Source organism: Cydia splendana, chromosome 19 (genome assembly GCF_910591565.1).
Source record: "Cydia splendana chromosome 19, ilCydSple1.2, whole genome shotgun sequence".
In the NCBI taxonomy this organism is placed as follows: domain Eukaryota; kingdom Metazoa; phylum Arthropoda; class Insecta; order Lepidoptera; family Tortricidae; genus Cydia; species Cydia splendana.
Window position 1 is genome coordinate 10,104,344 of NC_085978.1, and position 18,608 is coordinate 10,122,951.

The window sequence follows — 18,608 nt, forward strand, 5'->3', positions numbered from 1 at the left end:
AATTTACCACTAAAAATATTCGGAGAAATAATTATAGTCATGTTGTATGCAAGTTACCAGGAAATTCACTCATTTTATTTTATTTACTATTTACATTGATAAAAAATTAGGCTGCAGTCGATATCGATACTTCGTATCGATACTTGTAGTACATCCCTAGTTCACAATGAAAGTGGATATGAAATATCTAATTTTCGATGTGTTTATAGCCTGCTACACCAAAATAAGGCTAAAAGTATCTAAAGCAATACTTACCGGTCTTCATCTAATGGAAATTTCGCCATAAACTTCCTTTTTTGCGATTTTCGCGAGTGTATCAATTTCCACATATTTCGCACTGAAACAACTTAGTTTTCGGTGGCATTTAAACAAAATCTATAGACTCACTGTATGTTCTTATCACGTTTGACTGTTTTGGAAAATAACGAAGGCTTTTAAAAAAGAAATTGCAAGAAATACGTAAGTAAAACCTACGAACCGCCATGACAAGCAACAAAGCAATGTGGCTGACAGTTGACATGACAGATGAATAGCACTGACGTTTTATTTTGTTTTTTTGGCTATGGCTAGGTCACTATAGTCCATAGAAAACCTTTTTTTTCTTCCTAGTTGCGTCAGCCTGGTTAGTACTTAGGTGTTGTCACTGTGTTATGTTTTGTCGGGACTTTTTTTTATTATAGAATCGACATTGGCTGCATTTCAGTTTAATTATATACCTTTGCTTCGGCATTAAAATTCAATCCGGTGCAGTATACTATTATTAGTGTAAATCTACCACAGGTAGATTCCTTCGTGGTATATTTGTGAGGTATTCATAAATCTACAATGTCGAGCGACACCGCAAAGAACGTAAGTTATGTTCTTCATTTTCCTTTAATTATCATTCCGATAATTGTAGTTTTGTAGGCTCAGAGCTACGAAAAAAATCCTTAATACTGGCCATTAAAAGAATTCGTGGAACATGAGTCATAGGGGTAAAAGTAAACCAATGTTACTTACCGTATATACATACCGCAGCGAAATTAGTTTCGTTACAGTTATGTGCGGATGTGTGTCAGTGTTTGTGTGTGGACTGTTTGGAATATTTATCGCAGGAATGTACTTTCCTTTCCTCGATAATGTTGACTTTTAAATTCTGATTATGCATATAACTAGGCAGTATCTACTCATTATTAGCTGATGGATACAAAGTTCAATGCTCTCAATGAAGAAAGGCATAATATTGTATTATGGTTTTTTAAAATCTCTTGATTCTTCATGAGCACAGATTAAGAAACACTTCATGTTGTGTTTTCTACCTCATTATAAATTCCATTACCCATTCATCATCATTAGTGTATTGGGTTGGGAACTACTAAGTAACTTATCGTTTTAGGTTTTTTTGTAACAGAAATTAACACATGTGGCACACACATCTGTGGCTATATTAGGGCAATGAATGTAAGTTATAAGTTCAGTAGCATGCACTTCACTCTTGTCTGAATAACAATACATACCTAAATTACTTATACTTGGCTAAAAGTAACTTGTAATAGGTGATTTATCTGAAATGATTGACATTTAACTAAGTCTTCCGTGAACAAAGTTTTGTATGGAGCACTAAAAACTGTTTAATAGTCTCATCTTCTTGTGATTTTTATATGTATACATTTTCTCGTTTAACCTTTACCTTAACCTTTTTTTTATTAAACTTTTTTTTTTAATTCACAGTTTTCCAATCTGGAGACCCCAGGCTATGTCGGCTTCGCAAACCTGCCTAACCAGGTGCACCGCAAGTCCGTGAAGAAGGGCTTTGAGTTCACCCTCATGGTGGTCGGAGAGAGTGGACTGGGCAAGTCTACACTGGTCAACTCCTTGTTTCTAACTGATTTGTATCCGGAACGAGTTATTCCCGATGCCATAGGTAAGATTTTGTCTTCTCTTCTTTCCATCCTGTTACCCCCTGCTGGGGTGTAGGGCTCGAATCTTTTTCTTCCACTGACTCCGGTCCTAGGCAGCTTGGGTAGCCTCCTTCCACCCCATCCCAGCTCTTGCTCCACAGAACGGTGCCAAGTAGATTTAGGGCGACCATGTTTCTGTTTGCCGGGCATCTTCCAGGTCAGGGCCACTTTGGATAGGTGGGTGTCAGGTTTCCTGAGGTAATGCCAACCCAATGTCATTACCGTGTCTGGATCTTCTTGTGTACGGGTGCTTGTCCGGTTATTCTCTATAAGTGAATGTTTGTGATCCTGTTAGGCCAAAAGATACGTAGCATTTGTTCACAAACACTTGGAGTTTTGTCATTAGGTCTTTGCGGTCAAACCAGGTTATACACCCGTACAGTAGCATGGCCTTTACATTGGAATTGAAGATCCTTAGTTAGGATAGAGGAATTCCACACAGGTTTAAGCTGGCTGAATGCAGCTCGGGCTTTGTTTATTCGAGCTTCAATGTTAGCTTCCGTTCCTCCACTCTGGTCGACAATACTGCCTAGATAGCAAAAGCTCGCCACTTGTTCGATCTGGCGTATAATATGTTATGGTTTCGTGTAACCCGTGCGTGCTTTTATGGCAAACTAACATGCAATCTGTAAAATTAGAGGGCATTGTATTTTCCTGATAAGATGTCCTAATGTTACCTACTTCCTCTATTAATGACGTTATTCATAGGTTGTGTGTGTAGTGGCCAATGTAGAAACAGTTGCCTAGGCACTTTACCCTATTACCTATTCAGTCAATACCATAATTTAAAAGCAAACTATGCAGCTTGGATAAGGGTGGTATTCCACCTGTCCAATTTTTGATCAAATGTGCATTATCATCTCACTCTCTCATTAAGCAAAATGTGAGACGGCTTAAGGAGCCATTAGAGGGTAGATTTAGTTTGTTACTTTTATTTAAATACCTAAAGATACAGACTTTATAGACACACATTAAAGTATGATAGTATCACCTAGGCATATGGATACATTGTGACTCATAGAGATAATAAATGAAGCAGCATGCAACAATAGGTGCTCAGACTTTAAGTGACATATATTAGGCATTTTTAATACATAAATATAACTTAACATAACTAATCTCTTTTATTTAAGGCATTCATATACTGATACTGTAATCTGCCCCAAGAGGCACCATGCTCAAGCGTTATGTGAACAAATTATCTTACTTAATTTCAGGCATTATTAAATTTCTCGTTCTGCAGATTGCAGTGACAGTGTATGAAATCCCCTGACGATTCTTGATGACTAAAACTTAAGTTTATTATAATTAATGTTATTTCAGAGAAAACCAATCAAACGGTGAAGCTAGATGCCTCAACTGTGGAGATTGAGGAGCGAGGAGTGAAACTGCGACTGACTGTGGTGGACACTCCTGGATATGGAGATGCTATTGACAATACTGACTGCTTTAAGGTTAGTATATTTTACTGCTAAGGGGTCATCCATTAATTACGTCACACGAATTTCTAGGTTTTTTTACCCCTCCCCCCCTCCTTGTCACACTTGGTCACATTTGGCAAACCCCTCCCCCCTGGTGTGACGTCACATTTCTTCAACGAAATCGGCAAATATTGATTTAATATTTTATCAAAATATTTTTGACAAAAGAAATATGCGTAATTTTATAAGGAGTCATCCATTAATTACATCACACGTTTAGGGGGAGGGAGGGGGTCAAGAAAATGTGACATGTTGTGACTAGGGGGAGGGGGGAGTCACAAACTTTGTGACGTCACTTTAACTTCATCAGTAATCGAAAATTTATTTAATTTATTTTATTCGCTATACAGTTAAATAAAAAGTTTTTGAAACGATAATCGTTTTTATTCGTTTAATTTTATTTCTTAATCAGTTTTGGGTTATAAAATTACTAATATTTCTTTTATCAAAAATATTTCGATAAAATATTAAATAAATATTTGCCGATTTCGTTGAAGAAATGTGACGTCACACCAGGGGGGAGGGGTTTGCCAAATGTGACCAAGTGTGACAAGGAGGGGGGGAGGGGTCAAAAAACCAAGAAATTCGTGTGATGTAATTAATGGATGACCCCTAACCCAAAACTGATTAAGAAATAAAATTAAACGAATAAAAATGATTATCGTTTCAAAACCTTGTTATTTAAATGATAATTAGCGTATAAAATAATTTAAATACATTTTCAGTTACTGATGAAGTTAAAGTGACGTCACAAAGTTTATGACTCCCCCCTACCCCTTGTCACAACATGTCACATTTTCTTGACCCCCTCCCTCCCCCTAAACGTGTGATGTAATTAATGGATGACCCCTAAACTTGGTACAACAATATTACCTACCTACTTCTTCTTGGATTGTTGATGGTTGCAAAATTATTTTTTTAAATACACCTCTGTATTTTCAACTGTACTTAACCCCAAAGAAATGGACTTGTCAAAATCACTTGAGTTATTGTCGTGGGGTCTACTAATGGCCAGATGTCAGATCAGGTTGATGATATCAAATTATTGTATATTAAAATCATTTATTTACATACAATATATGTATATACAGTGGTACTACTAAACGAAATTAATAACTAGCTTAAATCTAAAATAGGCCCTTGAGGCATTGTACCAAGGATGCTGGCGGCATTTCCTCGCTGTATCGCAATGCTGATACGTTGTGCGAGGTAGCCGCCATTATTGTATTGTCATCTTTGCAAAGTTTCAAATCGGTACGGCTATTAGAAGTAGCTTTAAATTCTATTGCAAGATTTTAGTTACAAGTGAAGTTAATATAAGTTTGTTAACAAAGCTAACGAAAGGTCATTTATCAAGGAGCTATTACTCCTAAACCCGTATGTGAAGAGGCCGTGACATTGCTAGTTTTAATTAACCAATTGACCTCACGAATGTAAAGTGCATTACGCCTGCATACATTACGTTCAAGTGCTTCGCCTGATACATTCAAATTCACGAAAAATGTTTAGTTATTTAATGAAAGAACGTTATATATTCGCAATATTATTGCTTGTTTTCACATAATTTTCCATGGATTTTCGTAGAGGAGGAATAAATAAAACATCCCAAAAGTAAACTAATGCACTTGCAATATCGGTCACCTTTAGGGGCCTAGGGGTTATCCATTAATTACATCACACGTTTAGGGGGAGGGAGGGGATCAAGAAAATGTGACATGTTGTGACAAGGGACAAGGGGGAGTCATAAACTTTGTGACGTCACTTTAACTTCATCAGTAACCGAAAATGTAGGTATTTAAATTATTTAATACGCTAATTATCATTTAAATAACAAGGTTTTGAAACGATAATCGTTTTTATTCGTTTAATTTTATTTCTTAATCAGTTTTGGGTTATAAAATTACTAATATTTCTTTTGTCAAAAATATTTGGATAAAATATTAAATAAATATTTGCCGATTTCGTTGAAGAAATGTGACGTCACACCAGGGGGGAGGGGTTTGCCAAATGTGACCAAGTGTGACAAGGAGGGGGGGGGGGGGGGGGGGGAGGGGTAAAAAACCTAGAAATTCGTGTGACGTAATTAATGGATGATCCCCTATTTCACTCATCAGAGATAGACCGTGACATTAATTGCCACCATATTGCTAGTGTAAAGTCACATGTCATTTGGAGAAGTCGAATCAGCCCCCAGATTCAGATGATTGTTACATTATGCGAGAGTGATGTATTGGAAAACATTCCCACATAGTTAGCGGTTATATTTACAAACAGCACACACAATCATGTTTGTTTGTAAACTTCACTTGCAGACCTACGTATATAATTGTATGATTTGATGCACATATTATATATTTCTAAATCAAATTTCTATAAAGAAAAGTACCTACTGTATGTAATTGCATGAATTCTATGGTAATTTAAATTGTATTTTTTTTTGTTATTTACTTGTAATGCATGTTAATTATAAAATGTAATGTTTTGAAAAGATGTGTCCCGCCGAGTTTGTTATGATACTCTCCACCAATTGAGGGGGGATTTAAATCTTCTCGAGGCAGAGGTGTAGGGTTGGAGCTGGTGTAGCTTTATTTGACGTTCATAAGCGCATTATAATACGCCTACTTGAATAATAAACTATCTTTATAGTACATTATGGTCCTATTTTCCCGCACTAGTGCGTAAAATAGCATACTGTAAAACGTTGTACGATACCCGTGCGAATAGGTAATTCGCAACTCGTGTCGATTTAAAACACCCTTCGGTCGTGTTTTAATTTATCACCACTCGTTTCGAATTTCCTATTTTTCGCACTTGTATCGTAATGTACTATTATGTTTGTCCACAGTCCATCATCCAATACATCGACGAGCAATTCGAGCGGTTCCTGCGTGACGAGAGCGGGCTTAACCGACGTAATATCGTCGATAATCGCATACACTGCTGCTTCTATTTCATCTCGCCGTTTGGACACGGGTTTGTATTCACCTTTCTCAAAACAAGCTCAAAGCAAGCTGGATCTAGATCCTTTCACATTCGTATGTATATTCAGGGTGGCTAAAAAATAACTGCATTCCCGTTGCCAGGGAGGTTTTAGGATTATACTGAGCAACTTTTACCATGGGACTTTTACTACTACAACCCCGAAATCGCGAAAAAAAATTTGGCTGGTCCATTGTCTATGGGAGTATTTTTTTCGCGATTTCGGGGTTGGTCCCATTGGAAAAGTTGCTCAGTATTATGACAAAACCTCCCTGGCAAAGGGAATGCAGTTATTTTTAGCCACCGTGTATATTTCGGAGATCTCTGCAATGGCTCTAACGATTTCAATTAAAATTTGCTATATGGGGGCTTTTGGGGGCAAAACATCGATCTAGGCCTTATCACTGGGAAAACTCGCATTTTCGAGTTTTTATATGTTTTCCGAGCAAAGCTCGGTCTCCCAGATATTACTGTATATATTCTGTGTCCAGGTTGAAGCCCCTGGACATCGAGTTCATGAAGCAACTGCACAACAAAGTGAACATCGTGCCGGTGATCGCGAAGGCAGACTGCCTCACCAAGAAGGAAGTCCAGCGGCTCAAGTCTAGGGTACAATGTCAAACTAACTTTTACTTTACTTTACCTATACAGGGTGGCTAAAAAATAACTGCATTCCCATTGCCAGGGAGGTTTTGGGATTATACTGACCAACTTTTACTATTGTTGGAGGCCAAGACACACTTTGGGTCGCTGCGTCAGAGGAGTAAGTAACTAACTTTTACTATAGGATCAACCCTGAAATCGCGAAAAAAAAAATTTGGCTCTTTCATACATTTTGGTGGTTCTATGGGAGGGTAAATCATTTTTCGCGATTTGTGGGTTGGTCCCATAGTAAAAGTTGCTCAATATAATCCCAAAACCTACTGACAACGGGAATGCAGTATTTTTTTAGCCACGTGTATATCCATTGACCGAGACAGGTGGCAAAAGCTGGAGGAGGCCTTTACCCAAGAGGGGATCCCAAAATAAATAACACTTAGGCTAGGCTTAGGATACGAAAAAAAAAAAAAATTTAAAACAATGTTAGTTAGGGATCATAAACAAAAGGCTTTTTTATTTTTATTTTATTATATCCATTGTCCATTTCGAGGCATCTTGCCCCTCGTGCGGCAAGATTCGTCGAAATGGACGTTCTCCGATAACATTTTTATATGCCGCGTCCATAGCTTTCCATAGAAGTCTCGTACCATAGTGTCGTCAAAAAGCAACATTTGGCTTACTTTAGGATTTTTGATAAAAGCTTTACTTGCTCTCTGGCTCATTATCCACCCACATTACAAAAAATATATTCAATTAGGTTTATTAGGTAATTAATAAGAGTAATTAAAGATGCTCTGTCTTTCTGAAATGTGATAATTAAACCTGTTGACCGCACAAAATCTTATTTCAAAAGGGCATTATAATATAAATTATAACCATTGTCGGATATTGCTGACTGTGGCGTCCAAAACATGAATCAATAGTAATAGGTTTATGAACTTTCGTCAGGTAATGGAAGAGATCGAGCGTGAAGGCATCAAGATATACCCGCTCCCGGACTGCGACAGCGATGAAGATGAGGATTACAAGGAACAGGTAGGAATACTGTATATTATATCGGCATTGGCAGATATATTATTTTTAACTAGGACAACTTTGATATTTAAATACCAAAAAACAAGAATGAATGTGTCGTGCTTGCATATTGTAATTAATTACTTTAAAATATGCAAAAAGGAAAAGTAAAACTGCTCGATTGTTTGTAAATACCTACATACATAGGGCACCATAATGGCCATCTGAGTTATTTTGATATACTATGCTTAGGGGTAATCCATTAATTACGTCACACGAATTTCTAGGTTTTTTTACCCCTCCCCCCCTCCTTGTCACACTTGGTCACATTTGGCAAACCCCTCCCCCCTGGTGTGACGTCACATTTCTTCAACGAAATCGGCAAATATTTATTTAATATTTTATCAAAATATTTTTGACAAAAGAAATATTAGTAATTTTGTAACCCAAAACTGATTGAGAAATAAAATTAAACGAATAAAAATTATTATCGTTTCAAAACCTTGTTATTTAAATGATCATTAGCGTATAAAATATATTTAAATACATTTTCGGTTACTGATGAAGTTAAAGTGACGTCACTAAGTTTGTGACTCCCCCCTCGGGCCCTCCCCCTTGTCACAACATGTCACATTTTCTTGACCCCCTCCCTCCCCCTAAACGTGTGATGTAATTAATGGATAGGAGCTAAGGAGGATAACTGAAAATAGGAGCTAATCAAAAATCGTTTTGACAGTTCTAAAAATAGTAGTTTGTGTTACGAGGGATCAAAATGATATATTTCCGTCAAGGGCGTGCATTGAATCCTGAATGAAGCGATGGATTCTACAATAGAATAGATTCTATAGTCGAATCCTGAGTGTAATTAGGGATTCAAGTGTTAACGCCCAAGACGTAATAATTTTGATACCGTGTGACACATACTGCTTTTCACATCAACTATGAGGAAAATAAAAAAATATTAGTACTCCCTATCAGATGCTGTGATTACTTGCTTAGCCTTAGAGTATTAACTCCGACGAGGCTTGCTTGTCGCGGGTTAATAATTCGAAATAATTTTTAGGGTTTCGTACCCAAAGGGTAAAAACGGGACCCTATTACTAAGACTCCACTGTCCGTCTGTCTGTCATCAGCCTGTATCTCATGGATTGTGATAGCCAGACAGTTGAAATTTTTACAGATGATGTATTTCTGTGGCCGCTATAACAACAAATACTTCTCTTCCTAGTCGAATCCTCATGTCTGAGGGTCGTGACCACCATAAGTCGCTCTGCGCTGTAGTGCTCTCCATCCTGGCCGATTCATTGCCTTCCTTAAGGAACCCTGGAACCCCTCGCGTGTAACCTCTTGAATGGCGACAAATACTCAAAAATACGGAACTCTCGGTGGGCGATTCCGACTCGCACTAGTCCGGTTTTCAATTTATTACACAAGTGTTCAATCCTGACTAAACCACAGGTGCGACAACTGAAAGAGGCGGTGCCGTTCGCGGTGTGCGGCGCGGGCCAGCAGCTGGAGGTGCGCGGGCGGCGCGTGCGCGGCCGCCTGTACCCGTGGGGCGTCGTCGAGGTCGAGAACCCCGAGCACTGCGACTTCATCAAGCTGAGGACCATGCTCATGTGAGACACAACGCTTGACACAATTATTCAGGAAATAAATCTTAACCACAGAATAAATAATACTACTACCGTACAGAAAGGACCCTTCCTCCAAAACCGAAGATTGACAGCGATTCAGGGACGAATAATAATAAATATTATAGGGACATTCTTACACAAATTGACTAAGTCCCACGGTAAGCTCAAGAAAGCTTGTGTTGTGGGTACTCAGATAACGATAATTATATACCTACCTATAATATACAAATACATAGAAAACATCCATAACTCAGGTACAAATATCTGTGTTCATCACACAAATAAATGCCCTTACCGGAATTCGAACCCAGGATCATAGGCTTCATAGGCAGGGTCACTACCCACTAGGCCAGACCAGTCGTCAATCATGCTGTCCCTTTCTAATGTATGGCACTATCCCTTTCGGCTATTTAGGGTTGTCAAAATTCAAGCCATTATCTTATCTGTGGTCGTGCACGCAACGGGACGTCAAGTTGTGTCAATCCTAATAATTGCTCGGAGCAATGCAGAGCCAAACGGAGCCGAGAATGCTCGAAAGGAGGAGTGTCGCCCTACTGCCTTAACTAAGACTTGAGCGACAATATTCTATATGGCTTATATTACGTCTGTTGCCGGCAGGGATCGCGATCGGCGCGACAGTATGTCACCTGTCTTGTTCTAACTGTATTAATTAGAGAGAGATTTGTCGCAGACATCACTAACATCACTAGATTTAAATAGCTATCAGTAGCGGCGGCTTCATACAACCCGATTCCCACCGGGTTGCCTAAAATATATTGCTACATATATATCCATAATGAAAACACTACGTATTACCTTGGCATCGATAACACGATTTACTAAAGCTTCACTATTGATTAAATTTCAACTAATCATAGCGGGCGCGCGGGCAACTAAGTTTAAGCTTGAATATTCATTCATGAGCCACCACACACATACGAAAACTCACGCACACGCTCATAAAGTTCGCTAAAGAAAGTCCGCGTATTTACGCTTCAAAATAACACGGTTTTGTATCGAGTTATTCATTTAAATAAAAACCTTAAACGCAACAATATAAGGTTTATATTGGAAAAATGCACGCACACAGTCAAAGTCCGCGAGTGGCGCAATTGCTGTACACCACAACATCCGTGTATTCACTTGCTGCTTCATTTGAATTTAAACCTTAAATACAAAGAGGTAAGATTTATATTGGAGTGTAATGTTTCACAATTTTGAATCGAGTCGCGTTTGCCGCTCGTGTGGTTAATGTTGCCATACCAACATTGAATTGAATGAATGGGTAAAATTTTATTGTATTTTGCTATCACAAATTTGCTATTAATACCAAATTTTCAAAAAACCTTTAAAAAAAGAAATTTTATTACAAAATCCAAGAATATTATGGAGTCGCAAGTTTAGTTAAGGTAATTTGATAACGAGGGTTTCTTCAAAGAAAATACTGTTTATAAATTTGTAGTAATAGGTTTTGGAAGTTGTGGGTGAAAATGGAATAATATTATGACAACACTTCCGTTCCGGTTGTTGCCAAGATTTGTTGTTAATGTTGTTTTTATTAGAGTTTTATAGGTTTTAATGAGATTTTACTTAGTTTTGTGCATATATTTATATATAAAGACTAAAGCAGTGAATTTTTGAGTGTTATAAGTGTTGTGTATTGTTCGTGCAGGTGTTTCAAGGTCAGTCCTTGTTTTTAACAAGCTTTTATTAGGTCGACCTGTATGTAACTATGTAATGGAATCTAAGGTAACTAATTTAACCATCTTCCAAGGATCGTAGCGTCATGAAAATTGGCAGCTGTATGTAGTTCTGATGACAATACAATAATATGATACTGTCGAACTGATCTGATGATGGAGACAGGAGGTCGCCATAAGAACTCTGTGATGAAACAACGCAACCTAATTGTGTTAGGGGTTTTTAGAATTGACTCGATGAGTATTAGTTGTCTGTCGTAAGAAAAGTATAGTCAGCGATAAAAGCTTGTACCAAAAATGAAATTTTTGCAAAAAACTTATTAGTTAGGATTGTTAGGAATTTAGGAGTAGGAATCCGCTTTTGTCATACTCGACATACACTGTTTATGTGACGTCAGTGATGACAAGTATGGCAAAGGTGGTTATACACTAACTGCAAAAGAACGCACCCAAGGACACACCTAGCGCTTTACTTTACCTTCGCTTATCATGAAAAAATAAGTACATAATGCAGGTGTTTAATGTAGGTGTTTTTTTTTGCTCCGAGTTGTCTAGCGAAAAATTCCACGCGCCGCCACTGATAGCTATTCAATATATATGTTATAATTGCAGCACGCACATGCAAGACCTGCAGGAGGTGACCCAGGAGGTGCACTATGAGAACTACCGCTCGGAGCGGCTCGCGCGCAACGGACAAGTGCCTAAGCGACACACGTATGTAACATGTATATATTGCGTAATATGAATCCTGATTGCAATACATAATAGTACATTACGATACAAGTGCGAAAAATAAGAAATTCGCAACGAGTGGCGATAAACTCCCTTCGGTCGTGTTATAAATCAACACGAGATGCGAATTACCTATTCGCACATGTATCGTACAAAGTTATACAGTACATATGGCCCTTCAAAATTTCGACATAGCTACGCAATGGCTATCAGATCATTGGCCTTTGAGTCTATTACAGACTATACAAGCAGTGCCAGGCAGGGAGACAACGTTTTTCGTGGCTGTGTAAGCCAATACGGGAGCGGCAAACACGACCACAGGCCTGGCAGGTGTAAAGAGCCCGTAGCGAGCAGGTGTCGGGCTGATGACGCTTGGCTCGGCAATGTGCTATAAAGGTTTTAATTTCGCCATTGTCCGCTGACGGGCGGTCAAGTTTAGTCATGAAAGAGTTTTGTAAAAAAATAAAAGTGAAATATTTTCGTAGGCGGATGGAGTCTGTACAGCTTTTCAATAACTAGCCAGTCTGTAGTTGCCTATGCAATATTATAATGCTGTGATATAGTTCGTTTTTTTAGCATTACTACGCGATCTTGACGAATCTTTTAATTGAGAAACGCTTTTTAATAATCAGTAACTACTATGAAAGCAAAAGAATGTAAATAATCGTATATGATTCATGATTGTTATATATTTGCCGTGACTTATTTTTTCAATAGTGTATTTCAATAAAAATACACGTCAAGATTGTTCACCTTTTTTCTAATGCTAAAATAAACGAAACTACCTTATTTACCGTATTTTTTAGTCAGTTCCATATTTTTTCTCTTGGAGTGACTTCAAAGACTACACTATAATCTATATATATATAAACCCGAATCCGGGGTACGGTAGGATCGAATGAAATTATGCTCAAACGAAAGAGCGTAAAAAATAACACTTTTGAATCGACAACATATATCCGCATAATTCGTATTGTCGCGTAGTTAGGTTAGGTTTGAACTGCGATCCTTAAAGGACTGAACTGCTACCATAAAAGTGGTTTAGGTTAGGTTAGAACTGCGATCCTTACAGAACCGAACTGCTACCAGAAAAGTGGGTTAGGTTAGGTTAGAACTGCGATCCTTACAGAACCGAACTGCTACCAGAAAAGTGGGTTAGGTTAGGTTAGAACTGTAGGGCTACCGCCAATACCGAAAATCGTCAATTGCGGGCATTTTTCTCTGTCACTCTAATTACGCCTTCATTGGAGTAAAAGAGTAAGATCCCCGCAATTTGCGAATTTCGGTTTTCGCGGTAGCCCCTCAGCGATCCTTATAGAACCAAACTACTACCAGAAAAGTGGGTTAGGTTAGGTCAGGTTATTTAAATATCAGATTATAGATTTAACCTCCTAAGACCCAGAGTCATTTTTGCAGTTTTGAATTTGAAACCTTCTTTTATTCCATTTTAGTTTCAAATTCGATTTTTATTTGTTCTTTTTAAAGGAACTCAGGACTTAGGAGGATATCGGAACAGTAAGTTTTCAGAGTTATAACTGTATAAAATTGGATAAATAAATTGTTTGGCAAACATTACTATGGAATTGCAAAAAAATGCATTTTAAATCATTTTCGAACTAAACCTGCAATAAATCGGGCTTTTGAAAATGTTGGCAATGATTCTTCGGGCAAACATTATTAAGGTCAACCAAAAAAGGGGAAAGATTATCGAGTTTTTAATAAAAGCATATAAAGTTTTCGGAGATGAGATAGGTAAACCTTGATTAAACGTTTAGTCTAAAATTAAATATGTATTTAATTGAAAATGAGCATTATTTTTTATTATACCCGAGCGAAGCCGGGTTCTCATCTAGTTAAATATAATCATCATAATTACATGCAGGTCAACGGAGAGTGGGTTGAGCGAGTCGGACTCCAACGGACTGAGCAACGGTTCCACTGAGGATCCCGCCGAGCGAGAGCGCGCGCTTCGTGAAAAGGTACGTTTGCGAATAAGTATCAGCCCATCAGGAGCCATGGTGTCCTTATTCCTTATTGCGATTCTGTTTAGGACCTAAACTGAATTGCTAAGGGAACGGAGCTATATAAGTCGCATAACTCCGTCTCTTAGCAATTCAGTTTAGGTCGTAAACAGAATCGCAATAAGGACATCATGGTAAGGCCCCAGGTATCGGAAAAATGTGTGTATTTAAAAATATAAATTGTTAAATATCATTCTAGTCCCTTGTCTGTCTAATTATAGAGGAGATTTACAGTGGCGGATTTGCGGTCTTTGCCGCCCTAGGCCCCAGGCCCTGTAGCCGCCCCTTTCTCAGCACCCATCATATTGACTACATTTTGAGTTATTTCTTGTTATCATCAGCGAATTTTTGACACAATTTGCCGCCCTAGGCCCGGGCCTACTGGGCCTTTGGGCAAATCCGCCATTCCAGATTTATATGGCCTACCTTCTGACCGTTATTGCTATTTTACAAAACACAATAAAAAACCTCTGGAATTGATTAAATTTCATTTTCAACTGTATCCGTTATCGGCTATTGGCCACGGTGGCGTTTAAAAGAATTTGTCTGTGGAAGGTAACCCCCTTATTCATAAAACTTTACGGGCCTGATTTAGTTAAATTATGTTTTATCCCTTTCTTACAAATACATAAGTAAAAATTACAGATACGGACAAACGATTATTAGCTGATTGAGGTTTGTAGCGCGTTTATGAATAAGGGGCTTAAGGTCTCTGCCCACTACACCGTATCATACCATGACCGTACTATGAACGTATCGGGCACGGAATGTAACGCGACATGGACTACTATGCCCACTAGAACGTGTCCACATCGTTTCATATCCGTGCATAACGGGTTTAGTGTCCGTCGTAACCGCGTATCATCCCCATAGCATCCGCCTATAATCCCCGTAGCATCCGCGTTTCATCCCCTTAGTACCCGCGTTTTATTCACGAGAGCAAGACTCGTCAGAAAGAGCGACCGAATAGTTATCAGACTGGCAAGAGAGCAAGAAATATGGCAACGCGTTTATAACGGGCGTAGACGGTCACCACACGCGGTTATATGGTATGCTCACCGTATGCTCACCGTTTCGCCGCCTGCACGCACCGTTCTGGCAACGTTGCGTGCCGTGCACGGAGCGTTTCGGCACCGGCAAAATATCCTCGCCGACAATTTTTGACGGTCCGTGCATGGCACGCGACGGGTATGGTCGGTGACGGAACGGGCTAGTGGGCATAGTCTCATACTTTTTAATACAAAGAATATTTTTTTGCCTGAAACGTTCCTACTACGGTCATGGTATGATCCGGTGTAGTGGGCAGAGACCTTTAGGGGTTAGTCTTTAAGGTATTTGTAATATGAACCTTGTAGCCTAGCCTGATTAAATTTTTTAATTAAATAATTAAGCTATTTATGCCGAATGGTATCCGTCAATAACTAGATAAACCTGTATTTGTGCAGGAGGCAGAGCTGCGACGCATGCAGGAGATGCTTGAACAGATGCAGCGTCAAATGCAGCTGCAGGCCGGCAGCACCACCACCGCATAGTGCCAGACTCCCGCCCTGGTAAGATACCACCTTATAGTATAGTCTCTTAAGGTCCATTTTGCATTACAATGTACACTCCGTTTCAATGTAATTGGTTTTGTTTTTGGTTTTCAAAATTAAATGCATGTCGGAATTTACAAGCGCACCGTCGTAAATAGCCGGGTCCACACAGAGCGAGCAAACGCGCGAGGCAATTTCCTCACGCACAAAACGGCCAGTGTAGACGTGCCTCGGCCGAGGCGGCGCGTGCAAAATTGCCTCGCCGGTGTACTTGCTCTGTGTGGACCCGACTAGTAACATAAAAACCTATAGGAGTAGGAAAATAAATAGAATCATATTTTCAGTTGGTGGCAAAGTCCACCGTTCGCCTACCGGGCGCTTGCAACGTGGTGGACTCCATCTTACGCGCGATCCCGTATTGCGTCAGCTCCCTCTAATGCCATTTATCTAGTTCAGTCAAAAGGTACCGTCAATTTCATAGGCTTAGAACGCCACGCCTACAGTGTGCGGCGCGTCATCGTAAAACTTGACCGAATGCACGAATGTTGGTTTTGGGCTGTTAACGTCTTTCCCCTTCATTCATAAAACTTTACGGGCCTGATTTAGTTAAATTATGTTTTATCCCTTTCTTATAAATACATAAGTCAAAATGACAGATAAAGACAAACTATTATTCGTCGGCGATTAGTCGGCAAAAATGACCGATTAGTCGGCACTTCATAAGTGACAGAAAAACAGGGCAAAAAGAAATAAACAGCTAATATTTACCATAAGCTTTTCACCTCTTTTACCCAAATCCTATTTAGGGTGCTTACGAAAACTTTTGTTCGAATTATTGACCGTGTGGTCGCTTTCTTTTATCCGACTGTCCGGTTGTCGTATAGTAAATTTAGCCTTAGGATTATTTCATTATTTATTTTATTTTTTAGCGTTACTATAATACGATGCGATAAATAGCGCAACGAAAGGGGTAAAACTATTGTTTTTTAAGTGCATCTGAACCGACCTTAGACGAAACTAATGATCTGGCCGACTAGCCGACTAATCGGCCATCCGAGTGCCGATTAGTCAGCTAGTCGGCCAAATCAATAGTCGGTACATCACTAATTATTAGCTAATTGAGGTTTGTAGCGCGTTTATAATTAACGGGGTATGCCATAAAATTTACATTAGGAATGGTCGTTGTTGCGAACCGTCGGTACCTTTTGGCTCTCTAACCTCTACTCTTATTCATCTCGAAAATTGTGATGTTTCTGCAAAAATATATAATAAAATGTAATTGAGATTCATAACTTCAACAAATCGAATAGACTGTACGAGTTATTATTACTGATCTGATTGTTACTAGGCGTGCTCTAACGCATTTAAAACGACGAAGAATATCTATGGTTTGTAGCTATTTGTCATTTTTGGGCAAAAGGTACCACTACTTCAATAAAGTATGTTAATGTGCATAACAGTGGCGCCCTGGTGGATATGGAAGCTAAAAACTGACAATATCTCCTTATTGACAGCCGACAAAGCGGTACCTTTTTCCTGCAAATGACACATTTATATTTAACAATCTCTCTCTATTCCTAGTTTATAAGACGCAATATTCCTATTGTGATACAGGCTGTTCCAGATTCCGTAAAATCTTCCGAATTTTTCTATTATTTTGAATAGTTTAAAATGGAATGATGCTGTATCTGTGCTGAGATCTAATCTGAAGCTTTGTATTCATCTGGCATGTTAAATTACTTAAGTGTAAACATATAATACGGTCATCATAAAGTCATCTTCTTTGCGTTATCCCGGCTTTTTGTCCCGGCTCATGGGAGCCTGGGGTCCGTGGGTACAAGTCCTTATGTGAGGTCAATATATAGGGTTACCCTGTATGTTTTATTCTGCTGACTTATTGTTATATTTAACATTACAGCTGAAAATATGAAGCCGACTTTATCCCTAAAAACTAGACGTAGACCCGACAATTAAATAGACTAATAGAGCTTTTTAAATTCAGTATTGTTTCTTGAGTTTAAAATGTTACGGACATTGGATTCGTTTGGCTAGCACATTATCATCCTGTGCCATGTTATCTATACTATATTTTCAAGTATTTGATTGTATTACGATTCTCAAATTTTATAGTATTATCTTTTTTTTAATGACTGATTTTATGTATTCCATTTTACGTATACTCGAATTGTAATCGATTTAGGTTAGCAATTATGTTATTCTACTAACATTTTTATATATTTTTTTTATTATTTAGCGGATGATTTTATAACAACTAGTGTCAAATGTAAGGCTGAGAAAGCATATGTGAAATGAATAATGCTAATATGACAATTTATATTAAAGTAATGTATAATTTTATAAATGAATATTACTATCAGTTAAAATTAAATATATTAATTAGTATCATAACTTCTCACAGGCCTAATAAACGATAAAATATATTTTAGTAGAACATTATAGATCTATCTAGTACTTAGGATAAGTTCAAATGTATTGCATTTGAAATTTAATTCCATATTGGTGCATTTATTTTTTACTACATTTTCAATTGCAACTTTATCCTTAGAGAAGTAAAAAATGAGATATTGGCTAGATTTTATCTCTTCTTAGCTAAGTAGAAAATTAGAAATTGGCTAGATTTATCTGAATAATTCCTAAACGATTATCGGTGCCAAAGGTTAATTATGACGGCAAAAAAGTCATTATGTTTATATAATTAATGAAGAAATAGCACAAAATTGAATGAGACAGGAAGCAATGCATAAAAAAAATTATTTCCAGTCTGCCTGTCATTACTGAAATAATCATTTCATTTGTATGTAACCATTATATTTTTTCTAATAAAATATATGAAATATATGTACCTTTGTTTATCTTTTTTTACCATACACGCTATAGGAATTCGAGAGAAACGCAAGAGGTATTATGAGATGGTGACCCAACCCACATCCCACATACATACATAAGTTAAT

At 38.1% G+C, this 18,608-nt stretch overlaps 1 protein-coding gene across 1 annotated transcript; it reads left to right on the forward strand.

The window, feature by feature from the left end:
* The first annotated feature begins 664 nt into the window (after positions 1-664).
* LOC134800212 (septin-1) lies at positions 665-17,395 on the forward strand. Its single transcript, XM_063772709.1, has 11 exons — positions 665-849; positions 1,711-1,903; positions 3,264-3,394; positions 6,267-6,394; positions 6,892-7,009; positions 7,949-8,035; positions 9,473-9,633; positions 11,964-12,065; positions 13,966-14,062; positions 15,550-15,654; positions 15,981-17,395. The coding sequence occupies exons 1-10, from the start codon at positions 826-828 to the stop codon at positions 15,634-15,636; spliced, it is 1,128 nt and encodes a 375-aa protein (XP_063628779.1). The 5' UTR covers positions 665-825; the 3' UTR covers positions 15,637-15,654; positions 15,981-17,395.
* Positions 17,396-18,608: the final 1,213 nt, after the last annotated feature.

What these genes read in the sequence shown, in the direction of transcription:
- LOC134800212 (XM_063772709.1), top strand. Translation starts at nt 826, where the DNA reads ATGTCGAGCGACACCGCAAAGAAC. An exon ending in ACAATACTGACTGCTTTAAG is followed by an intron (nt 3,395 to 6,266) that starts GTTAGTATATTT and finishes GTTTGTCCACAG; the next exon opens with TCCATCATCCAATACATCGA. An exon ending in AGCGCGCGCTTCGTGAAAAG is followed by an intron (nt 14,063 to 15,549) that starts GTACGTTTGCGA and finishes GTATTTGTGCAG; the next exon opens with GAGGCAGAGCTGCGACGCAT.